The sequence below is a fragment of the Caloenas nicobarica genome, chromosome 3 (genome assembly GCF_036013445.1).
Source record: "Caloenas nicobarica isolate bCalNic1 chromosome 3, bCalNic1.hap1, whole genome shotgun sequence".
In the NCBI taxonomy this organism is placed as follows: Eukaryota; Metazoa; Chordata; class Aves; order Columbiformes; family Columbidae; genus Caloenas; species Caloenas nicobarica.
In genome coordinates, this window is record NC_088247.1 from 106,203,061 (window position 1) to 106,229,511 (window position 26,451).

The 26,451-nt window shown below is 40.6% G+C and overlaps 1 protein-coding gene across 1 annotated transcript in view; it reads right to left on the reverse strand.

Moving 5' to 3' along the window:
- Nucleotides 1–7,094: 7,094 nt before the first annotated feature.
- FSHR (follicle stimulating hormone receptor) overlaps nt 7,095–26,451 on the reverse strand; it is an 85,784-nt gene continuing 66,427 nt past the window's right edge. The window contains exons 5-10 of the mRNA XM_065631917.1: nt 25,725–25,796; nt 23,567–23,644; nt 20,082–20,150; nt 19,892–19,966; nt 14,830–15,015; nt 7,095–8,322 (exon numbers count right to left, since the gene is read on the reverse strand). Coding sequence (XP_065487989.1) covers nt 7,095–8,322; nt 14,830–15,015; nt 19,892–19,966; nt 20,082–20,150; nt 23,567–23,644; nt 25,725–25,796 — 1,708 coding nt within the window. The remainder of the gene's footprint in view (nt 8,323–14,829; nt 15,016–19,891; nt 19,967–20,081; nt 20,151–23,566; nt 23,645–25,724; nt 25,797–26,451) is intronic.

Consider the following 26,451-nt stretch of genomic DNA (forward strand, 5'->3'; position numbering starts at 1 on the left):
CATGAATCCTGGCTACCTAATTCCTTAGGAAGATCTCTCTTTACATTCTTCACACTTGTCAACGTGCAACTGTTAACTGGAACTTTGCGAGAGTGAGGAAAGTCCAAAAACTTGATGAGGAAGGAAACATGCATTGTGCGAACAGCCTCAGCTCACTCACAGCCTTAAGCATCGCCATCTGTGTCTGCTAGGCAAGAGGATGCCAGACAGAGCACTGGCTTTGTCTCTCGCCTATTGGAAAAGTGACACAGAATCTTTAATTATGAAAGAAGTAACCAGAAGCCACCTGGGCTACGACTCACATGGGACCCCTCACAGAAAGAAAATAAATACATTTGTTAATGAATTATTCCTGAAGAAGAAACAAACTAAAAGATTCCTGTATTTTCTAGAAATTAGGTCAGACCTAATTAGTTGCATAATTAGTTGCCTGATTACTTAACTAGTTAACTGCTATTGACCCTTTTTAACTTGTGGTGACCAATGCCTGCATGCCTCACAGGAGAGGTTCCACAGTGCTTCACTGACTGTAGCTCTGATGTGTCAAGTTTTGGGACACAGCTTAGCAATGGCAATGCTGCCCTGTGATGCTACGTGATACATGGAGGTTTACTTGAAGCAAGAACAAAAGAGGCCAAGTTATAACTGCCTGTGTTATGATTTGACTGCCCTTCAAGGGCTCTTTGAGGTCTCTAAGCAACGATGAGGCTGTTCTGAACAAAAGTTGCTTATTTCCTCCCCAGTTTCACAAGATTTTACAGACGACCCTCTTCATGGACAAAAGCAGATCTCCTGCTGGCACTGGTGAACATCAAAACAGGACTAGCATCTACAATCAGGGCAGTCAAAACGAGAAGTCACTTTTGAGGGGCTGAGAAGGACAACGCTTGTGCGGTTCACACAGGTGCACAAAGGACAGCGGAACCAAGGCTAAAGGCACTGCCAAGCTGGTACCTTCGTTAGCAGCATGCTGTAGGACAGGCACTGAAGCTGAGCACTAGTTATGATGGTGTCAAATGCATGGAAAAATTCTATAGGCAGAACGATACCATGAGAAAAACAACACCTTTAATGCGAAAAAATAGAATACTGACTTGTTGAAAACTTCTTCAGTGACTAATGAGGGTTTCAGTTGTGACTCCAGTGGAGTCATGCAAAAAGATGACACCATCCATGGGAGGAAGGAAAACTGATACTAAAAGTGGTGGTGTGGGCAGTGGCAGTTGTTGAAGGAGGAGAGAACAAGTTATCCAGGAGAAAGGTAATGTCGGGTAGCAGGAGATGCTGAAGTCACTGGAAAAAAACCCCTAACCTTGGTGAAATCAACATAGTGCAAATGCAGTGTCACGGATATACCACCTCTAGAAGAAAGTCTAGTTCAGCTCATTTTTTTGGTAAAATTTTTATGTAAAAATAAGGTTTTTTTTTTTTTCCCCAAAAAAGTCCAGGGAAGGTGCAGAAGGTAGGGAGAGGGATCTGTGCATTTTGTTCTGATTTATTGAAGTCAGCTGGCTCAAACAGTGACTGTCTCAAAGCAGAATGTTTTAAGCTTGGGAAAGGGCCAGTTATCCTCACAGCAGTCACTCAAACAAATAACTAAAATAGGAGATAGGAACTGGAAGGCAGTGTAAGAAGACATGGGCACCCTAGTACACAGAGAGCAACAAGCAGACTTCTGATCTTACAACTGCTGATTCATCAAGAAATATTTCTAAGGAATGGGGAATCTGTTCATACATGACTGCAGGTAAAAGCAGAGCATTTTTAAGCACAGGCAGCATGAACCATCATCATGGAAAGGACCAAGATGGGGCAAAGCTGAGGGAATGAAGAAACAAGAATATATACATCCAAGGGGCACATGCCTGTCTGTGCAGCATAGGCAAGAAAAGAAGAAACCAGGAACATTTAAAGGTAATTTGGCATTTGTAGCTTGCAACCAACACACAGAATTGCAATGTAAAGGTGACTGGTGACGGTGCAGTGTGGACCTTGGATGTCCTGTGAAGAAGCTGCTGCCCCATTTTCTGGAGATGGCATATGCACACTATTTCTATCAGTCTTCTGCTTTTTTGCTTTAACATGGTTCTTTAACAATGAAATAAAAACCTGTGACTTGAACTTCCTTTTGAGTTTCTCTCTGCACAGGATTTTGCCATGGAAATTTCTATTGCTTGTTACCTGGGAACTATACCTCAGCAAAAATGGCCCTTTTAAAGACTCAACAAAAAGGCTCATATTGCTCCATCCTGCCCTGCAATCTTCCACCCACTTATAAATACAGCACATGCCCATCTGTGCTCTGCTCTCGTTGTGATCTTGCTAATTTTTCCTGTTCTTTTTTGGTGTGGGTAAAATTTGCTGCAGGTGTCCCAGCTGGGGTAACAAAGATCCAGGTAACACGTGGCAAAGCCTGCATGAGACAGAAAAAAGAAAATACAATATTTTAGTTACAACAAGGTTAAGTGAAGCATTCATCTGATGTGTTGGAGCTGGAAATATATTTTTGCCTCACCCAGCATCATTTCTCTTGGAAAACCAATGCTTTACAACAGGTTTTCGATGGACTTGGTGGGAGGGTGGGTGAGGGGGGCAAAGGGTCCTCTGCAGTTGCTTAATGATTGAAATCTATTCCTGAGTACTTTCATCCCTAATTACAGGTCACCTACTGGCTCAAGAACAACTGTTAATGAAGAGTTTAATTATCCAGATGACAGCTATAAAATCTTGCTCCTGTGCTTGAATATTTTAAAGTAACAAGGCCCAGATTTTCAAATATGTGCTTACAACCAAGTACTTAGACCAAAAACTCACTCTGAAGAAGAATGTGTATGTGCAATTCACATTTGCATGCACAATGGGAGATTACACATACCCATATTAAAGATGCAAATCTGTGAGAAAGTTTCTATGTGCTTAATTGACCATTTGAACCAGACCCACCTTTCTTTTATTTTTTTTTTCATTCAGGGAGGGTGAGGGATGGTTAAATTATTCCTTGAGGATGAATCATTTTGCATTATTAACTCTTCTTAACAACAAAGCTGCATAAATTAAATGTAAGATTATCTACTGTGTCCTCAGTGGAATGATTAGGATGGAATCAACAGGAAAGAAATGTGGTCAAATGATTTGAAGACTTGCTAAATGAGATGCAAAGCCTCATCTTGCATTCTTAACAAGCTCAAATGTAGATCTGCCTTCTAATGAGCAAAACCTGCTTGGCGTATCTGTGCAACCCCAGAGCAATGTTGTAAAGAACATGACTTGGGGTTAATTTTCTCTTCTGAGTCAGGTTTTTGCTTGTATTGATACTTTTGACCAGCTGCTCCCATTACCTTTACCTGTGGTGGCAATTTTCATGAAGTGGCCTTTGTTCCACCAAGCCGAAGTGGCCTCATTTCTCACTTCCCATCACAACACCAGTTGGTATTTCTTGGGGAGGTCAGGTATGGGTTCCCCACAGGTACATGCCTGAAGGAGTGATGCTTCTATCAAGCAGATGAAGAAGTTATCATGTCCGCAAAGGCAGCAAATTGTGCCAGCACGGTCTCTTTATGTCACTCTGATGGTGTCACCGTAATGGCAAAGACAGCTGTAACTCTTTAACTGGGCATTTTTGGGGCTTGGTGCAGATGAAAATGCAAAGGCCATGTGGGGGTAGGAAGGGAAACCAGAATGCATTAGAATGTTGTTGACTGTCAGATGGTCTCTGGAGTGAGCGAGCAATGGGCTGGCTCCAAGTCAGAACAACTCCAGGGTTTTTCCTGTGAGTCAGGGCTGGGCTTTGACCTGGTTTCCTTGTTACCTGTGGCCTTTCTCTCCCCCACACATGTGCATGCACAGACACACACTTCTTCATTTGAACAGAAAACTCAACAAAAGAGAGCTTCCAAGGCCTGCTATAAAAAAAAGAAAAGAAAATTAGGGTGCATCACATAAAAAGAGCCATTTATATATATTAAAAAGGAGAAAAACTATCAAAGTTCTGTCAGTGGTTTGTACCTTATTTAATAAGAAACGTGAATTGATAGAACAGCTTGGTTAAAACAAAGACAGGTCAGTGCTGCTACATTACCTGTTTAAGAGGTTTCAAACATACCTTTCTGTGCTTTGTTAACTATCCAGGAGGCTACAGGAGGTTTTTCTTTGCAGAGTCTCTCATCAGTCGAGTTTCATCCGTAGGTCACAGTGACCTGACTGTGGAGGCTGTGCCGCATAAATGGAGCTCTCCAGATAAGCAGTAACATTTATTGCACACTTCGTCAGCATATCTCTGGCCGTACACTTGTTCTCAAGGCACTTTGTTTTGATATTGGTTTTATTAAAATAGATTTCAGAAAGGGAAATGTAAAATAGTTTAAAGATTACACATGCAAACATGTTGTTCATTGCTGAGAAAATTCGCACCACACACAGGCAGCCTTTGTTACACTACAAGCATGAATAAAATGTATCTTGCATTTTTTTGTCTTATACTGTTTTCTTCAAAGAAAAAACACTGCTTTAAAAAATTGCTATAAACAGACCGATGTCCCACACAGGGAAAGATACAGGTCCTACAATGCCCCTCACAACTTGGAAAATGCTTAAAATTAAAATCCAAAGAATAGTGAAAGCCAAGGAGATCTGAGGACTACAAGAAGGAGGTTTTTTTGTTTTGACATCCACATGGTCAGCCGCCCAGCTCTGGAGCTGCTGCTGCCGGAGCTGCTGTGCAGCATGTGTGGGCAGGGTGACGTGTGCCTCACGCATTTCTGTGCTGTCCTCCTGCTAGGCATGAGGTGAAGTGCAGGCTGTACTTGCTCTTCAATTATCACGCCTTGTCTCCTCTGGAGGAAGAGCCATGGGCTAGATGGCTTCATCCCCTGGACCCTGGTCTGACTCTGGTTACAAGACACAACCCTGCAAGGTCTCCTTTCATGGGTGTTTGTCAAGCATATTTAACTGGGTCCTGATTCCGTGAATGTCTGGGCAATGATTTAGCATGACATAGACGAGCTGGACCAAACTCGTGTCCCTGACTTAGGTATGAGACTGGCTTCTAGACTATGCCTGAACTTTCCTGAACTGCCAGGTCTCATCATATTGCCTTTGCAAATGGTCAGGACCCAGGCAAAAAAAAGGATTTGGCCTATTTATCAACAAAAATGGGCTAGTATTTGCCATGGAATGCCCTTCATTTTTGGCTCAAGAAGAGAATCGAACCTTTTTTAATGCAACTAGAATATTTGTCATTTTGGAACATCGTCTTTCAGACACTTCCATCAGGATGTGTTTTAATGGCTGTACATCAGTACACTGTATATGACATAAAGCATTTGTGAAGAAGTGATTCCTCTGAGCAGTCAGAACAGCTTCCCAGAGATGAACTGTGTCTCCTGTTTTGCTGTTTCATTATTCCTTCTTCTGGATCTTGGAGGGAGTGTTACTTGTGTTGTGTGATGAAATTTCCTCCCCCCCGCCCAGCCCCACTATCATTTATCCCCCCTGTTTTATGCACTAGGGAGCTGATACTTCCTTCCCTGGTTAGGACAAAATGAATAATCATCTCCTGTAGTTATTCACATTAGATTCAGATGCCGAAATGTGAAGCTGATGGCAGGAGAAATTATGGGTAGAAGCTTCAAGAATTGTTACTGAAGTTTAGGAGTTGTAGGCAGGAAATATTCAAAGCACATCACATTTAAACGTGAAGACTCCAAAGATTTATAAAATCTCATGGGGCAAACCTGTGAATTGTTTGTGAGATGGGAATGAAGCCCAGACTCCTGTCTTGGCGGTTTCTTTATGCTCACATACACATAGTCACACAATCAGCATAAGAAAACTTTATCAAACCCTAAATTTTTAGTGTGACTTGGAATGATTAACCCTCAAAAAGTTTGATGTTCAAGTTGTGCAAAATATCTGTTTGTTCACTGAGATGTTATTCAAAAACTCTGTAAAATAAGGAAATCCTGATTAAGGTGTTTTTTTCTTTTTTGTTATTTCAGCATATGAAGTGTATGGTTTTTTTCAGGTCTTTCAATCTAGACCACCTTCTGACGATGTGCACATGAAGGATTTTTTTTTTAGAAGGGAAGGGGAAAGACAAATTTCGGGATTTTGGAAAACCTTTTGTTCATGTTTTCAAAAGCCATATCTGCATCCATTGTTCCTTACATAGCCCAAACAGTGCAATGCACTATTACTGCCGTGTAGCAAACCTGCCTCATGTATCATGTTACGGCAGCCCATTGGCCCATCTTGCCATACCCAAGGGACCCAGCCACACAAAAGCGATTTTGACTCATCTTTGTGAGACCAACTTGAGAAAACATCCCCATTATTTTTAAGGGTTACTCCTGCTCTTGGTCTTGCTATTTCTCACCTTGAAAACAAACCCCAAACCAAACTCCTTGTTCCAAACCCAGACAAAATCTGGTTCTCTGAGCCTTCCAATCTAGATGAACACAAATCCTATGCAAAGTGACACTTTTGTGCAGAGTAAGACAGGTCCATGCAGTGTGGAACAGCAAATATCAGCATAGCTGGAGTTGCCTCCTGCTCCTCTGCTGTGGTCAACAGCAATGGAAACAACACAAGATATTCTCATTCCTGGTATGTCTGTGCTGAAGGAAGGCTTTAAGTTGGCCTTCTGTCTCCTGTAACCCTAGGGGATATGATTAATGAAAAGAGCCGATTATCTGTCATTGTTATAACATGCTTCACAGACAAAAAAATTAATTCTACTTATTTTCATTTTCAACTGCATATAACCACTACTAAGTTCTCAATAAGCAACTAACATTTTCCTACAATGAAGGCAATCTCTGCCTGTATGGTGGGAGTTACCAGTTTATGATCTTATTCATTTCTTGAGACAATGCGACAAGGACACTTTGGCACAAACTTAAGTTTTGTTCTTTGTCCTTCAAGAACTGATGAAGATGATGTGTCATCTCTGATGGCTGTTCATTGAACAAAAATAGCAAAGCAGAAATATTTTTTTCTCATAAAAATAAGTTTACATATTATGCTGAAGTCATTATTCAAATTCACAGTCGAAAGTGATTATCACACTGCCTCAGACACAAATTCATGCAAGAATTTCAGTTCAAGTGATTCAGAGGAACCGATGAATAAATAGTCCCATCACTGTTTTTTGATGCAGGAGGGCAATGGCCATTTCTTGTGTGGAAATTATGAGCCGACGAGGACGTCTCTGTTCTGTAAATCTGGGCTTGCATTTCGCAGCAACCAAACTTGCTCAACAGAATGAAGAAATCCCTGCGGAAAGTCTTGGTGAAAATGGCATAGAGGAAAGGGTTAGCACAGGAATTGATGGGGTAAAACAAAACCAGAAGGATCTTGGATTTGGACACTGTGATGAGAGGAACCTTGAGTGAGGCTGATATTGCAAAAAAAGATATTGGTGCCATGCAGAGGAAGTCTGTGAAGATCAGTATGGCCATGCGCTTGGCAATCTTGGTGTCACTGTTTGAAGAGATGACATTAGGGTTTCTTACAGTAAAGTAGATGCAGATGTAGCAGCCACATATGACCACAAATGCGAGTACATTCAACACTAAAAGAAATATAACATAAGCCTGAGAAAATGGTGTTTCTATATCCATGGGCAAACAGATGCTGACCTTCATGTAGCTACTGACACCAAATATGGGAAGAAGTGCTGCTGTGAAAGCAAACATCCAGCCAAAAATCATTATAATCACAGCATGACGAAATCGAACCTTGCGGTCCAGTTGCATGGCATAGGTGATGGTGTGCCACCTTTCCAGAGTTATCACAGTCAATGTGTAGACTGAGAGTTCACTTGCAAACACTGTAAAAAATCCTGCAGCATTGCATCCTGCCCCAGTTTGCCAGTCTATGGCATAGTTATAATACTGGCTTTTGGTCTGGGTATCTACAGATGCAATAAACATGAGATATATACCTATGCAGAGGTCTGCAAATGCAAGATTGCACATTAGAAAACGAGGTACGGTGAGTTTGTATTGACTGCTTATTAAAATAATAAGGACAACAATGTTCCCAGTGATAGCTAAAATGCTGATAAACCATATCAGGACTCTCAGAATGTTGTATCCCATGATATCTTCACATGGATTGAAAGCATCTGGTTTAGGTGAACAAGCTACATTAACTATTTCATTGCATAAACCATAGTCAAATTCACTGTCTGCTGGGTCAAATCCTATGCCATAGTTGGAAATATAATCTTCAGCTGCAGATCGTCTATGTATCTTGTTGCCAGGCTGCTCATCAAGGTCTTGCTTGGCCTGAGATATGGTACATATTGGATGTAATTCAGTGCTGAAATAGTAAAAAGAGTAGCGTTGGAAACTAAGAGACATGGCACAAGGCATACAACAAACACAAAATCATTCAGTTTCCATTAACAGCTCAGTTTTTCTGTTTAGGTTAATACATGGACTACCCCGCAGCTTGAAATAAATAGTCTGGCTGATCTCTATTTATAAAATTTTACATGAAAGCGTAAATGATTTGGAAACATCATAAAATGTGAGGGAAAGGAAAGCCCGATGTTTACTTCTTTAGTAATAATGACACAGTCATCCACCTGGACATGTACATTCTGTAAGAATCTGTGTTTATTTCAACCGAATTTCTCACATAACCTGTCAATGATAAGCTGATTCTTGCATGGAAGAAACATGTGATGATGCATTCCTACATAAGACCGAACTTTGAAGAATGAGTCAATTCAGCTGTGCCCATAAGGAGTCTTTATAATCACAGTAATGCAACTGTCCCTTAGTATTACTCTCAAATTCCCCTTTTTCCTAAAGTTTTTGGCAGCCAGTGTGCCATATTCAATCTTGTAACTCCTTCAGGGCACAGAACAGCTCCAGTTTGTGCCATCCATTTTGAGTATCTCATATATTGCTAACTAGCCATTAACACAAATAAACAGCATAAACAAGTTCACGCAGTCTTCCAGTTAATTTCTAGAAGCCAGATGCCAACACAGACACAAACACAAGACATGGTAGAACATTTTGCTTAAAAGCTGTTTTTCAAAGAAAATAGATTTGAAACCAAGTGAAGTGAAGCAAAGCCAAAGCAAATGAAATCACACCACATCAAACCAACCCAATATTTCTGTAGAAACAGTAGTTGCTTTTGTTTCTGTCAGAAAGAATTTTTTAAACATTTTGCATATTTTAGAAAAGGTAGATAAAGGAAATAAATGGAAAGAGTTTCAAGAAAAAATGTCTTTGAAAGTAAAATTAATATTTTTTGCCAGTTTTGTGTTTATTTCCTAGAGGATTAACTCTATGCCCTTCTTCATGCATACACCAAAGGAAGAAACAGACGTTTTGGCTGAGATGATAGAAAGATGATCAGCTCCATCAAACCAATAAATATCAAGGTGTGTTAACAAAATATAAATGATCAGACTTTATGAACTGCTTCTCCTAGGCCTCCTTTGAAAATTGGTGTCCCAGAAACTTGCATCTATAGCTCTACACAAAATGGATCCAAACCTAGTCTGAATTAGGGAATGAAACAGTTGACAATGTGTTGCAAAACCAGCATGGTTCAGCTCTGCCTACTTTCCTAGACAGGAATTTAGGTGTATAACTTCTAGGACGGGACCCCAGCTTATCTTCCACCCTGACTTGCAGTACAGTTGAAAGAAGAGCTTTCTAGGCAAGTTAGGCTGAAATTGTTAAACAATTGGCAGCAGCTTAAAAGGGAAAATTCTTTCTTGTAACCTGATTTTACCCTTTGACTTTGTGCACTCACTACATCTTCCAAAAATCGAGTTTAAAAGGTCTGCAAGAAAGGAAAACTAATGAAGGCCCAGCACCAGAAGGTGAGGGACATTTCCTATGAGGTTCTGAGCATCCTCTGCTATTATCAATATTTTTTATCTTGCCTGTCAACTGAGGCAGAAAACTGATTTTCTGTGAGGTCATATATGCTCTATGGAGGTCACAATAGCAATAACAAGGCATTACATTTTCCTCCCCAGTGTTCTGCTCGCATAAGGATGAGTGAGGGGTCCAGTGTATTGATCGATATATCAACACTTCTCTAACTGAAAGGGAATATATGCTTCCAAGGAGCAATAATGGGAGAGTAAGTCCCTTAATTTTGAGTGCAACAGACACTTGAAGGCACTGAAAGCTATTGCAATTGGTGATTCTTCTTCAATGAACTGAGAGAAATGTTTTTATCTGGTCATTTCTCAGCTGTGAGTTAGATATAAACCTTTTCTCAAATTACAGATGTGCTGCCTGGAGCTAAATCTGTCCCCTGATAAGACTGCTATGTAAGACAAATTAGATGTTTCCGATTATTACAATTTATTAATTCTTAAATTATTTTACAGCCAGTGGTCCCAAATAAAGTCAGGTTCCCACGGAGTTAGCTGCTCTGTTTGCTCTGAGGATGGGTGGTGAGGAGTCTTCCGTCTGGTTACCCGTACCACGAGCAGATAAGACGGACAGTTGCAAACTCCAGAGGAAAAGAACAGCCATCTCTTGGTACTGACTGCTTACCAGTTCTTTGCCTTGGGATATTTGCCCTTAGGGTTGTATAGTACATTCAGAACAAAAAGTTAAAACATTTTTGGCAAGGGATGCTTGCTTCCTTTTGAGACAGTAGATAATGTTGCACAGTTCATCTATTCAGTATGTTTGTAACCCTCTGTTACTGTTTAACATTGCTTTGCTGAAGCAAATCCTCTAAAAAACAAACTAGAGAAGGGACAATTTGAAGAATAATGTTAAAATAGTGTCATGGTTTGATCGTGGGGAGACAATCAAAAACCACGGCAGATGTACTTTCTTTAACCCTCTTCCCCCCTCCTGTTTTCCACCCCCCACCTCCTCCCCCTTTTTCACTAAGGACAGGCGATTTTGAGAGGAAAGGAAAAGAAGGACAGAGAGAAGAAAGCTGGAAAATTTGAAAACCTTTTACTAATGCTACTAAATAAACACAGGGAAAAATAAAGCAGAACAAGTATTATAGAACCAGTCTTTCAATTCCCAGCAGCTAGTCTGGCAGGATCCTGCAGCCAACCGGAACTAGATTCAGTCTGTCACGAGGCCTGAGCTTGCAGGGACGGCAGAAAAGAAGAAACAAAGCGAAGCAGCACAAGACTCAGCAGAAGAGAGAGAGAGAGTCCTTCTGGTCTCCACCTTTTATATCCAGGATGTCATGAATGGGATGGAATACTCTAATTGGTCAATTTGTGGTCACCTGACTCAGACCACCTCCGCTCATTGCTCCCCCCAATGACCCAGGACAAATAGGTGGAGTGCTCCAAAAAAATTAGACAAAAATTACTACCTTCGTACAAGAGGTTATTTCATGTTCTTCGTCTGGATCTGGTGACAGCAGGATCTTGTGCGCTGAGAAACAGGCTCAGCAGAATAAATAGTCCTGACCTAGGTTCTGTATTGAGCCCTATCTCAAATCGATCATCCTCACTGAAAATGACTTCAAGTGAGTTGTGAACAACTCCTATTATGTTCTCATGAGACGAAGCCCAAACACAGCTCCTGCTGCTGCCACTTTTAGAAAAAAAATAGGATTTCAAGTGACAGCTTCTCCAAAGAATAATGATCAACTGGAAGGACAGAGTCATATCAATGTCATTCTTTTAGGCAGAAAGTGATCTTTATGTCAAAGAAAGCCAAAAGCTTGCTGAACTTCATAATGGTCTCTGTCAAGTTGAAGGTTTTAACATCTAGCCTCTGCCCTACCCACACTTCAAGGATATTATTTTCCAGTCACAGAAAAACGTGAGGGAAGTTCAACATACTGTGCTGGGCTTGTCCTAAGAAATAAGTTTATCTTCTGTAAGGCCAGCACCACAATATTACAGTGTGATAAAACTACAGATCAATATTTATCATATAATCCTTCTTGGAATGGGAAAACAAAAATTGTCTACGCTTCAGTTTGTGTCTCAGTCTGGCAGAGCTGTGCTTGATGCGACATCCTGTAAAATTTAGGAAGCACTGTCGCTGTAACAGGCTTAAGCTTCCTATTATCACAACAGAGACTGTTTGCTGATGCAGATGGATTTGGGAGAGTTTATTGAGCATGATCCACTGTGTCAACTTATTTCACCTAAGGTTCCTGAGTGCTGCAAAAGTCTCCAAGAGGGGAAATCTTACATAAACAGGGCAGCCAGAAAGGGGCCACACATCTGTCTATTAATTCCTTCCCAAATTTCCCACGTGAATGTAAACTGCTGCTGTGATCCTTAGAAATGCTATTCTGGGAGTGACAAGACATACTTTTTATTGTCCCTGGATTACCTGGAAGCATTCTGAGACCGAAATGGGCATGGGAGAATGGCACTTTCCTGTGGACGTGCACGGCAGATGAGGTCACATCAGGCTTCTCACCACCACAAGTAATGCCCGCTGCTCTAAACCAAGCACAGCTCTCACCAAAGAGATAATGCACGTCATGTGGTCAAGAACTGCAAAGTATTAATAACTCTTAAACAACCTGAGAAGTCTTCAACACACATACAGCTCGTGCCAGCTGTCAAGAAAACTGCTTTGAAATGAAAGCGGGTGTAGCTACTGTACGTGTGACTAATCTCTGCTGAAGTGTATGGTAATACATTTGATATTCAAACTGAACTAAAAGGCATCCATTTTCTCACTTTAAGCTAGAGAGAGGACACTACTCTCCCACTAATTGCAGTACAAGACACATGACTGTATAAAAGAAATTGCCATTATGCTTAATATTTTTAAAAGATGTGTCTGGTAACTATTAAAGAAATTATAAATACATCCAACTTTGTTCTGTTGACCAGGATGATACAGTTCACATGCACATGTATTTCAGTAGTCATACATCATGTACCATAAAGAAGAGCATCTCCAACTTGCATTCTATTTCTTAGCCTTTCATCACACCTTATACTATAGGAGACTGTGAAATTGTGATCAGACTTGCTCCAGAAGCAGCCCCACCGCCATGTGGTGCTCCAGCCCAGCTCTCTGGCCATTGGTACTTGGGTTATTTGAGCTCTACACAGTTAATTGGCATTTCTTTGCAAATTTGCACTTGTCCAGGCTGTGGAAAGAGCTATCAGTGTCCTCCTTGGGTTCTTACCTGCTAGAGCAGAGGCTTCCAAAAGTGGGGCTATACTAAGGGGCAAGGGAGTCCTGTGGGCTTTGGTTCCCTGAGCCAAGTGTGATGTGAAAGTTATTTAAAGTCCAAATGAGGTGACTAGATACTGAGAGCTTACAAAAAGGTCAGGGCCATTTCCTCCTGTAGCTTTTCTTCAATAGTAACTCTTACTCTGTTTTTGAAAAGTCCAGTTGCCTAATTTAAGGGTTGGGTTCTGGGATTTGGGTCTTGATTTGGCCCAAGCAGCTCAGAAGCCAAGTACCTTCAAAAATACGAATCGTAGTGAGATCATGGTCCCTTTGCAGATTCAGGACTAAACATGCTTCCATTGGACTCTTCAGCAAACACCACTTTTCCACCAGTGCTGGAAGAACTGGATCCATTTTTACTTGGCAAGCTACCAAGCACTGCACCTGCATAAGCCTGCAGAAGTATGTGAAAATGTCTCTGGCTGATAAACTGTCCTAGCAAAACTTTTAGCATTTTGGATCAAAAATGGGCAATGAGGGATGTATTCTGTCAGGTACTTTCCTGCACTCTCCATCATCAGACTCACACTCTTTCCACAGTTGATTTTGCAAACACATGTAGGTGCTATTTATTAGCTATCAGCACAAGCAAGATTGGTTATCTTTCATTGCCTGGTGATAATACAATGCTAAAAGTAACATAAATTGCTATTATAACTATTCAAATAGAAGTAGTTTATGCTTTCTCTGCATAGTTTTACTTTTCTTTGAAGTTTTAGGCAACTTCTGAAGATAACATCTTGAATTATAACAATGTAACAATGATCTGCATTTTTTTTTCTGCCATGGCAAATTGCAAGTCTTTGAGGACATCCAGTAAACGAAGAACTTCAAACAATAACAGAGGTTTCCGCAGGTACCAGTTCCTCATGTTTTCCAGTGGCACAAATTAAGGAGGTTCATTAGCTAGTTCACGTGTACAATTAAAGTCTATCTGAGCAGCCCAAAATACCCAATGAGAATCATTGATACCTGAAATCTCACAGCAACTTGCTAATGAAAAATTAAAACAAACATGAAAAATTACTTTGAGAGTCTAAAAAGACAGTCCACACTCTGACCCCCTGCTATTTATTTGGGTAAAAGGGGTCTGCTCTAGGCTAACTGTTTCAGAAATCATGTCCAAAAACTTTGTGTATGTAGACTGCACAGATAACACGTCCATAGTGCTTGGTTGGACAGTGTTCCAACATCAGTGTGGCTTTGTGAGAGAAGAGTTTAAGATCACTCAGTGGTCCTGTTACCCTCCTGAATTGACAGCCAAGTATTAACCAGCTTCTCTGCAAACACAGCTTTCCCTCCAGCTACCTCCTGAAAAGTTATCACACTTTTCCTATGGAATGTCTTCAGTGTGGCTTCAGGATGATTCACCATGGCAGGTCCAAATGAAAGATGGACCTATGACAGGTAGGGGCTAGAGCTGCAGCTGGGAAAAATGCCGATGCTAACGCAGTTATCAAAATATATTACTCCTGTGTAATGGAGAGGCAGTGCACTGTGTGGCATGCATAAACCTGTATGTGTTGTATATTTATTTACTTCTACCCATTTACTTACCTGCACTGAAGAGACCTTTTTCTATCCAGATTTTGAGGAACTTTATTTAATTCACTATCAACTGTTGAAAGCAGCAAAACAAAAAACAAATGAAATCACTTACTTTTGTCTTCTCCAGTTTGTAAATGCACAGCAATGGCTAGGATAGGTGAAGTTTGCCTCAATCAGAGATCTAAATTTGCTTAAATCAGGAAGCTTTTTTAAATTGTATGTAGACCTTGCTCTTAGCTTCTTAATGAGTTCTAATCCATGACTTGGCAGGAAACTGATTCTTGTCCTTGAAATATCCCTTTAAGAAAACATAGGAAAATCTCAGTTAAAAGAAAATTTACTGCTGCTGGATGGTGGATATGTGTTTTAGACTGTCCTACTCCTTTTCAGAGTAGTGACTGGACAGAGATCAGCTGGAAATCTACACTGAAAATAGAATTCAGGGATAAATTAGGTCTTCCTCCAGGAAAACTGATCTAATATTAATTGCAAACAACGATCAAGTGATGTTAATTTGGTCTGAGAAAAAAGAAAAAAATCCCGTAATTTTCTGGGTAAGAATTAGCAGGGACATAAACCATTAGTGCCATATGATTCTGGGTTTAGTATTATAAATACCCAGTAATGCAACAGTCATCCCAGAATACTGTTACAGGCTAAAAAGGCTGATGAAATCACAACAGAACTTTGCTATGTGAACATCACATCATGGAAAGGCTGCTGTGGAAAATGCAGAGAGAAGCTCACAGGAGGGTACAGATGTGAGGAGAGGTTTGGGATATCAGGTTTTGTACTCATTAGGAAGAAAAAGATTAAAGAGACACAGGGGTGACATGGTTCAGACTGTGAGGAACAAAAATAAGAAAACATTTCCAGAGGTAAAAAAACCAAAGAGAGCACAGGCTGAAGTGAAGAAAGGGGCAAGATTACAGGAGGTTAGGAGAGAAGTATTTCTGTAGAAGGCAATTACTGTGTGGGACAGGCTATCAAAGGCAACAATGGAAGCAGCAGCTACTAATGTATTAAAGAGAGCATTAGTGGGGCTTTTAAAAGGAAACACATTGTGCAAACACTAAATCGTGACTTGTGTCATGCAGGTGGGGAAAGGGAAGAGGGACCAAACATGCTCCATCTCAAGGCTAAGAGATACTTAGGAACCCGTCCCCATGGCTCCAGGGTGTAGCAGCTGGGGCAAAATGTCCCCACATTTGCCTCACTGGGGCACAAACCATGTCCTTCAGCCCGTGACAGCACGAGCGCTCACTCCTTTCTCTTAAGAGCAATAGTGAAAATGAACTGCACAAAATCATCCTGTCCTCCCTTAGTCCCTACGCTCTTATGGCCTGAGGTTGATACAGGATGCAGTGTTTGCTGAGGCTGCTCTACTCTTTATTCGCTGACAAAAAAAAGGAATTTTCCCTAATCAAGGAACAGGACTGACGATATTTGTCATTTTCTCCATGCTCCCTCCAACGTACAGTTTCCAATTCATCTATAACAGTATAATGTCAGGACAACATGTTATTTGATGTCTATTACCCAACATGCACAAATTGTTTTCATTATTATATTAATACAGTATAGTGATGCTATGTGAAGGGAAGACCAGGTTTTAGCCACGTGCAATAAAGTTTAGACAATTGCTGCATACCACCTCTGTTCTCTGTTCTAAGAAGCAAAATTAATACCAAGAAATGGCTCTGTTTGAACTCATGGCCTTTAGCTTAGAGTGGACAAATCTAACGAGTTCATAGGCAGCTAATAAAGCAGTTGGTAGCGGGTAAAGATGATCTTCGTGTCCATTCTGTGGCCATCCTGTGCCCACAGCCGAGGCTTTGCATCCAGCCTCTGAAGGCATGTGCCACCTTCAACAACTGGACCGTGAACTGTGGCAGCAGAGGAGCAAACACAGACCCCACTCCGCTACCCTGACCTGGGGCCAGGACTTCTACTGGAAGGGCAAGACAGACCGATGGAGTCAGAAATGCTTTGAACGTCTGCAGGTCAGGCTGAGAGAAGCCATGCTGTGGTCCTGAGGTTGTTCTGGGCCTGACCTGTTGCAGGAGCTAAAACAAGCAGCCGATGAAAAATTTTAGGCTATCGATTTCTTGATTTAGACTCTTGAAGAGGTAATTAGGTTGCAGTGAGTAACCTTGATTGTTCTGTGGACTGACTATTGCCCTTAGCATGTTGCCTAATGAAAACTGTCACCTAGAGTATCTGCTCATGACTGAACAACTAAAGAGTGGTTTTTGGTCTAAATCCACAGAAAGCATCACTCATGGCATCATTAAGACCCTGTGAAACCTCACAAGAGCTCATAATTCTGAACAAGAGCATGGAAAATGTTTTATTTGTCTTGTTAGCGAAAAAAATTTACCAAGTCCAAACTGTTATTACATTCAGTGGAAATAATAAATAAATAGGAATAGGAACATCATCTAGACTTAAAAATTGCTAAAATCTTACTGGATGTCTGGGAATCTCCAAATAATTTCATTAATATTAAATATTTTTCCATGAAAATATTTTATTTTTTTTTCTTTTTGTGCTCATTATTGCACATAACAGAAGCAAATTAGGGAAAGTGCTTTCCAGTTTTCTGCAGGGTTTGTTGCTATGTCTGTTAGAGATAGTTATCGATACACCACTGACAAGCTCCTGAACAGCAAACACAGACATTGTGCAGGTGGTTTAGTAACTTATTCCACTGAGTCACCGCATGCAGACATCAGCGCAGAGGTTCTTTGGGCCATTGCTCTCAAGTTAGAGGCTTGATAAATTAAATAAACACGATGAACAAGATGATAAAGTGGCACTAGAAAATCAAACCAGAAAGCATTGGTGACTGGAATACTTGGTCTTGTATTATTATTGCTTGGATGCTAGTCATCAGCCTTGACAGAAGCCAGTGCAGGAATAGAAAAAAGGAAACTGACTTCTCTTCCAGTCACTTCTCTTTCCCACTGGGAGGCTCTGTTGGATTAGCAAAAATACTGATCAGCTGATGGGGTTTGAAAGGTACACACAGAAATGGCAAGAAATGGCAGGAGGAGCAGCAATCAGAGAGGAGCAGACTGACTGGTGAGCACAATTTTCTCCTTTTATCTAGACTGATCTCTGGCTGCGCTTCAGGGACTCAGCTGTCAAGCTGGGGATCTACTGGAGCTCTTCTGTGGCCCCTATATGTGGGTTTCCTGTTGAAGCCAAATTGCAAGGATAGGATGGACCAGAGCCATACCTTGCCCTGCATCCAAGTCAGGACGCAGCCAGAGAACTCCTAAGGACTTCAGTAAAAGCTGGTGCAAGCCACTACAGATCTGACAGCACCAGAAGATGACTAAATGAAAAAATATGGCTGAAAACTGAAGCTATGAAACTCCAGGTTGGAAATACAGTACATTTCTGTATAGAAGGAATGTTTATAGGTGTGGGAGTAATTAGCCATTTGATTTAGTTGCCTACTGTCAGCACTGAAATCCTTTAACTCAAAACTTCAAGTCTTTCCAAGAGAGATATTTTGATTCAGCCAAGAGTTGCAAGCCTGAGAGGGGAAATGATTTGTGAAACTGTAGCCTGTACAAGGGCTAAGATTCCTGCTTTCTGACATTACAATTTGTGTTTGTGTTTCTTTCACATTATTGTAATATGCTGAATTATAAAATAGGAGTTGTATTAATTGACTCTAGAACATTGGTTCAGGAAGGCCAAGAGTTAAAACATCCTGACATACATTCTAATAAAATATTGAAGTCTGCAACACAGACTATATTGCAACAACACTATTTTTCCCAACAAAGATATGATTATGGGTCAATCATTTCCACAAGTGAAAGTGCATTCCTGGTGTACACTACAGTGATGGATGAGTGAGAAAGCTCCTCTTTCTTGACCTCAGTCAGGATAAAAAGGTAATTTCCCATCCATAGAATAATGGATGTATTGGTAATGGAACAGAAAACTTCTCACACAAATAAACTATCAAAAGAATCTGAACTACAGCCAAATCAATTTGATAAACCTCCAGAATATTATTGTATCAGCTACAGCTTGCAAAGAAAATGCATTTATTTTGCTACAGGAAACAATGTTTTTCCAAAGAAACATCAATGATATTACTGCTGAAAAGGTGCTCCACTGGCAGTCTTTTCCAAAGAAGGAAGACACTTTGAAGGGGTGATGGAAGAGAAGCAGAATGCAGTAACCCATGCCATAGCTCTTCATATCATAGGTGCACTGTCCATCACAATGTAGAAAAAACACCTTCGGAAGAGCTCTCATCTGAACTCAAGCTTAACTCAAGTCATTTTTCTCCCTCTTTTTGAGATTTCTAACCGACCTCTGTCTAAAATGTTCCAGCATCTCCAATGACCTCTTTTCACCCTTTGTGGGTGACTCCTAGCCCTCTCTGGACGTCCAGAGTAGATAGGAAGAGAAAAAGGCTCTAATGAATTGGTGAGACAAAAAATTATCCCTGTGTCTCTGTTGCAGCTCTTATGTGTTGTGTCTTGTGTTCAGAAACACAAGCAATTATGCACACTCACAGACATTTCCAGACTTCATGGCATACCATGGTTTGAGGTAATGGTGACCAAGATTCATGAGCATCCTACTGCTGAATTATCTACTGCTGAGTTCTTGCTTTCCAGCTTATCACCCACCAAAGACATCCTGCTGTAAATGCGTGATACATCTCACACTTTTCTCTGCAGGGTATGGGACATCCCAATCCCTGTCCCTGTAGGGTAGGGATTTTATCTTTAGAATTAAGCTCTAGAGATGCAGCGGCAGATCTTCAGTGGTAAGCAACTCAGATTTAAGCATTGAGGATCCACTCAGCTAGTCTTGATTTTGTTCAAGCAAAAAACTAACAGCATTTTTCTCTGGAAAATATGAAGCAGAATTACTCTCTTAAAGAGCTTAACTGCAGAGAGGAATCTAGATCTAAATCCCTGGACAAAAATACTCCCAAAAACTTGAGGAAAAAGTGAAAACGTGGATCTAGACCGAAATTTCAGATATAGCTTCCAGGTTTTTTTATACTCAGAAATACACCTCCAGTTTCAAACTCCAAGATTTGTGAGATGTTGAAATCCAGACTGGCATTCACATGTTTTTCTCTGTTCTTTTCAAGGGGGTAAATAATGATAAAATAATATCTGAATACTACTTACAAAACAACAGGCCCATTGGCTCCTTGGAAGACCTCATTTGGTAATTTTTCGAGGTTGTGATTATCACTTAGATTTCTGAAAGACACAACAATATCAATGCTAAAACAAAATGAGATTAAAAAAATAGCTTGCAACCATTACTACCTTGTAATAATTGCTTTTCAGAATAGTAAACAACAGAAATAGTTACAGCTCGTCCAGATAGGTTCCATTAAATGCATGATTTTCAATTTCCCGAATCCCATTTTTATTTAGCCATCTGCAATACAGAAAAAAAAAAAAAGAAAAAATAAACGTTGTTCTTATTCATGCTTCATTACTAAAATGTATGTAATTCAACATATAAAATTATTAAATGAGTATTAAAATAGTGAAATTTCTATGAATACTAGCTGGTAAGATCCCTAGTTGGAGGAAGGGTTTGGAGAGTACAGATGTGAATAGAGCAGATGAGCACTACCATCAGAGACGACAGCTAGAGTTTCTGAAGCAAGGGCAGAGCTGTTGCAGACACTGGCGCTACTCACGTCCCCCCTGGGAAGGCTGCAGCAGAGTCAGTGAGGTTTTTCCAGGTTAATCCCAGGAGGGGTGAGACCAGGATCTTTCCTGCTGGTGCTGTCGGTGCTGATTAGGTTTACTTTTTTCAAGATGCTTAAACTTTGTCAGTTATTAGAGAAAAAGACCTCTTGTTGCTGTGGTGGTCTCATGTCCTCATCAGGGCAGGCAGAGGAGGGAGGGTGACCATCCTCAAGTTGGGCAGGAAGGGAGTGGCGGTGATGCCAAGCTGTCCAGGAAGCAGCTGATTCCTCCTACATCTGCTACCTCGACAAATTACCCTTCCTGTCTGCCCTGCTGCCCCAGCCACACCTCCGTGGGCTCTGTCCCCTGAGAGGAGACACAGGTAGTGAACCTGGGAATTGAAGCTCCTTAGGCTTTCTGCCAAGTTTTTACGCTGGTGCATTAACTAATTAATGTTTAACATCCTTCTCTCTCTTCCTTTCACCGTCCTAAAAATTTACATTTAGGTCAGTTATATTTATCATCTTTATGGTGCAATCTTTCATCTTGCTTTAGGTGTCACTTCGCAACTCATGCCCTCTCCAACAGGCAACAGCAGGTCTGATTGATGGCAAAAATGGCATGATTTAATTAAACTGTCAGCAAAACTGGATGTTTTGTTTCTAATTCACACTGAAAACTGAGCATGCAAGTGACCCACTTATCTAAGGTCTGAGGTGGTGAGATAAGGTCAGCATGGAAAACAGCTATTGGTCTGGTTGAAATGATTATGCTTTTGACCAAGATAGGCAGATGTACATAGCTCCATGTCTATATGTCTGTCAGGTCGGATCAGGAGAACTGTCACCGTCCCTTTCACTTGCAAACACTATTAGACAGGAGTGAGCAGGCACAGAGAGACATGTCCCTGCTTGCAGCATTTAAAACAGTTATTATCTTACATTGATCTTATCCATACCTGCCAGGCTGATACATATGTTTTTAATCAAAGTATTAGCACTTACTGCATTCTCTCAATGAACATGATGCTAATGCAATGAGATACTGAAGTCGTAAAATCAGTCACTGATTTTCAGAGGCATACAGAGTAGACTTTACACTCCTGTCACCTGGCTAATCACATTTGAGTAGTAAGAAGAGCAAACAAAATTTTACCTAAATCCCAAGACCTCATTATGCTTTATATAGACAAGTTTCTATTGAGACAAATTCTACCCTCACTTCAACCAGCATCCTTACTGACAATGGAGGCAGAGATCCAGAGCTTGGACATATGGGCTTTTTACTCCCTACTTGATAGCTGTAGCGGTATTTTTAAAACACACTTTAAAATTCATGTGGTGCAGGACACCACTGCCCCTGAAGTACTATTTACACCCTATTTCAGGGCACAAAAGCTCTATCTTAGGCTCTAAGTGGCATGTGGACCTGGAAGCAAGGGGAATTTCTTCTATAAATTTCTGGCACTTCTTTACCAAATGTATCCACAGTCTTGAACAGATCCCATGCATAATGTAAGATCAGATCCAATCCAAATTACTGGCTTAAACATTCTTGGAGCCTGCCACAGCGAAACCTGCTAAAAGTGGATGTCCCCAGAATGTGGAAGTTCAGTGGGTCCTAGATGTTTTTAATGCCATCTTAACATGCCCAATTTCACAAAATGATGTTGCTGTAACAGTAACTTACACTACATTGCATGGTGACTTCAGTTTTTTATAGGAAGACAGAAAATTTGGGTCTAAAATGAGGCAAGTTCATCACAGCACAAGGAAAGCCTCATCAGGGACTCTCAAAGAGCACAAGCAGGGCCATTTTCCCAAGGGAGAACTGCAGCAGAGTCAGGACATTGCCTGACCAGGCAAGTGGTGGCCAGGTCTGCTTGCACAGATCTTGCTGCTACTGCACACACACGTGGGCACACAGAGCCCACGGCTATGAGGCTGTTGCAGGGCAAAGCAGCTGGGAGAGGACACAATCTCCTCCCAGGCCAATTTTACTAGCAAACCAGCAGCCTTAAGTCCTCAGAGAAGACTACCCTTCAACACCCAGGCAGTAATCATGTAAGCAATGGCACATCCTAGGGAGAGATGGAAGCCAATTTCATGCTGCTCAAGTAGCACAGAGAGGTCAAATCACAGTAAAATCTGAGATATTTATCTCACCCCTTAGTGGTGTTATGGAAACAAGCTCTGAAAATACAAAATCCCACCTGAGTAGCAAATATTATGATCACAGGAGAAAAGGTAAACCAGTACGTTTAGAGTATCATGACTTGAACATATATTAGAGAAAACTGTGTGTGTGTTTAAAACTTCAGGGAACTTGACATACACAGAGGTTGTGCATAACTGATGGAGACAAAGGCGAGATAACAGCTAAATGACTTGTTACTGGCCTCTTTTCAAATAATGATGGTCTGACCTTGCTACCACGAAAATAACGTGAGCCCAATCAGTCAATCAGATCTCGTTTGACTGCTTCAGCATGCGAGGTAAACTGCACACACTCTGTGGGAAGTTTTTCCAGTCTGGCCACTGGTTAGATGAAATGAAGGCAGCTTGTTAGCAAGCAAACAGTACATTTTGATATACCAACAGAAAGGATCAAAAAAGCCAGATAGTTCATTAAAAAACATGACTGTTCAAGTCAAATGTAGTCATCTAACCACGCAGCTTGAAACTGCATTGTGAACCGGCCTGTATCAATGCATTAACATTGTGTACAAACATACCGCATTTCCACAAGATCTACATATATTTTGCCTGAGTAATAAACATCTTTGAATCATGTGTCTGACTGTAAATATTTATGAGTCATGCCATCCTTTTGAATACAATTTGTATTGCATGGAGCTGTTGTTGTAGGTGGAATATGTTTAACCTTGGCATCAATAATTACTAAATTTGCTCTATGCTGTGCTTCTAAAATAAAGATCAGGATCTGAATACAGCAACACGAAACCCCACAAAAGCATTCATTTTTTCATGGCCAGAAAAGAGAATACAGAGATTTCAGGAATAGGGGAGAAGTCTAAAATCTCAAACTGAATTTGTAAGTGTATAAAATAGTTCCCATCTCCTGATTTCCTTGACCCTAATCTGGAGAAGAAATGACCTAATGAGGAAAATAATGGATTTGCTGTGTCTTACTCACAGAATCACACTTTCAGAACTCAGGCCCGTGAAAGAATTTCTTTCGATTGTACGTATATTGATGTTGTCTTGAATATCTCTGAAAAATAGAATACGACAGAAATGACACCTTTTTGTACATCTATGATCCTTTCAATTCAATATGTTATTTCAAATACAATACTTTTCCTAACAGACAGTCCGAAGAACTGTTGTAGGCAGAGGTTGCCTACTTAAGTTTTTAAGACATTTTGTCTGCAGAACACAAATATTCCTGGTAATAAAGGCTGGATCATCCCCATACTTCCCTCCCAAATAAACTGAATCCATTAAAATGCATAAAAGCACAGATCTTATAAACCTGAGGTAGATTAAATAGTTCCTCCAGCAAACATACTACCCAGAAAATGCAAGCTGAGGAGCTTTGAGGTCATCCCTTCTCACAGCCTCCCAACCAGAAGAAGGAAAATCCATTAGCCTTTTTGGCCTGATTCAGCAGGGTACCTACTAGCCCATGAATAATTCCCCTGCTGATGTCAATGGGGTTGCTTATAAGCTTTGTATGTGCTTAAGAACTTAAGGCATGGGACCCTTGTCAATGCAGTTTGTTGAACTGACAAGTTCAGTCTTTCAGCAGTTATGACTGATACGAGAAAGGAATGGCAGATATACATTCTGTTGCTTGCTCAAAATAGACCTCAAAGAAGTCAAACAGTATTACTCATAATTTAGACTAGGATATGGTTGCTTTCATGCTGTTTCTGTTGGAAAGAACAGAACAAAATTAATTATCTGCAAAGCTTGAAATTAGGCTTGGTTCCAAAATTATCTCATGCTGAGAGTTGAATATGGCCACAACTCTGCATTAATTGACACACAGAGGTCTCATTCTGCAAACTGACGTCAGCAGAGGCAAGACTAGCCAGGAGTGCTGCACTCATACAAGTGAAACACATCCCTCTGCTAAGGATCTGCACAAGGCCCATCAAGACCAATCTTTGGGACTTAAGTACTGGCACAACAGGAATTTTCTTATCAGTCTCAGTGGGGTCAAGCTTTGAAACAAGGTCTAGTTTGGGACTTAAGCAGTATCAAGGGCTAGTTATTCTTCGAGAAAAGTGAGGCATTTCACCTGAAAAAAACCAAACTTCTTGCTCGGCAGGACACGGTAATTCAAATCTAGTTAAGACTGACGATGAACTTAAAAGTATACAGGAGGAAGGCTCTGTAGCTCTGTATCTGTTGCATTTGCTTGATAGTTTCAGGGACCCCTAAAATGCAGTCCTCAAAATTACAGATGTTAAATCTACTACCACAATTTATTTCTTATGTTATATGTATGCATACTATATTCAGGCATCTGCCTCTATGTTTTCTATGCATTTTTATTCATATCAATGGCCATTGCTAAGACAATTGCAGGATTAAAGTTTCTGCACCTTGAAATCTTCTAATCAAAATTCGAGCATGCAGAACTTTGCCTGTGCATTAACAAATTATCTTGTCCAATGGCAGAGAAGAAATAGTAGCTTATTTCCTGAGTTTTCTGCTTATCTTAAGAACTGATTGAAAAATTTTTGTTCAGATTTTTTTCAGAGAAGAAAACCCAAACTTTTGCTGATACACATTTTTTAAAGAAAAAAGGAGCTTTTACAGGAAAAAAGGGCCTGTTTTCACACAAGATTTTACAGAAATATTTTTTTTCCCTATTACCATTGAAATTTTCCATGGAAAAATATACTTTGTTCTCTGGACAGTTTCTCATAAGCATGGTAGAGATGCTCCGAGATCAGCTCTGAGATCAGCAATTCTTGCCATGCAAGCCAGAGAACTGTCACCAGGTGGCAACAAATTTTCACTACCACCAGCCTGGTTTGGATTTCAACTGGTGGGAGAGGAGTAAAAGTCTGTTTATCCATCCCCTGGGCCATCCAGGCACACACTTAAAGGAAGAGTGGTCTGTAAAGTGCAAGCTATAACACTTTGTAGAAATAAGACCTGGGGAGAACTGAGATCTTTCAGGCCACATTATAATGGATGCCTACAAAATTACAACCCAAAATGCTACCGTGAAGCTAATAAGTGAACACAAGGGGAATCAAATCTTGAAAGGTTTTGTTGGAGCAGGAGAACATTCAAAGGGATCTTTTAAAAAGTGAAAAGCAGACATTAAAACTTACAGTAAAACTTTCTGGAAAGAGTGCACCTTATGAACAGCAGGTAAAAACCGAAGGCCAGTGTTTGATATTAACCTAAGGGGGAGAGAACAGATGAAGATTATTCACTCTTCCCCAGGAACAAAGCAATAATTAATAAAGAGGAAAGAACATTGGACTTAAAATGGTAGCCACAAAAGGCAGAGTTTAGCCACATACAGGGGTTTTGCCCATGGGAAACTTGGCATTGTAATGTAAAAAGGGTTTTTGGCAAAGCACGAGCCCCACTGAAATCAAGGGAGAAATCCTGCCCTGGATTATTACACAGTCCCTCCTGATGATCTCAGGAAGCTGTCAATATTAATTTCCCAACCATATCCTAAGAAATCAACTGCACAGATGCAGAATAATTATTTCCATAGTAGCTCTTTTAAGACAAAAGTATCAACTCACCACAATTTTAACTTTCTACTGTAATAAAGGATACATTAATTCCACTGGAAATAACATTATTTCATGAAAGTAAGGGAGAATTAGGACGCTTTATTCCCCAGCACCTCCCATAGCGAGGAAGCAAATCCATGGAAACGTTTCAGCAGCTTGTGTGACTGGAAATGGGCCCAAGTCTCCGTGTTTAACTACTTCCAGCCTCTCACCACGTTGAACATCACTGGCTTCTGCACTGCAGTTCCTGTCCGTGAAACATCATCCCAGGACTGATAACTCTGGAAGACAACTCTGTGCCCACAAC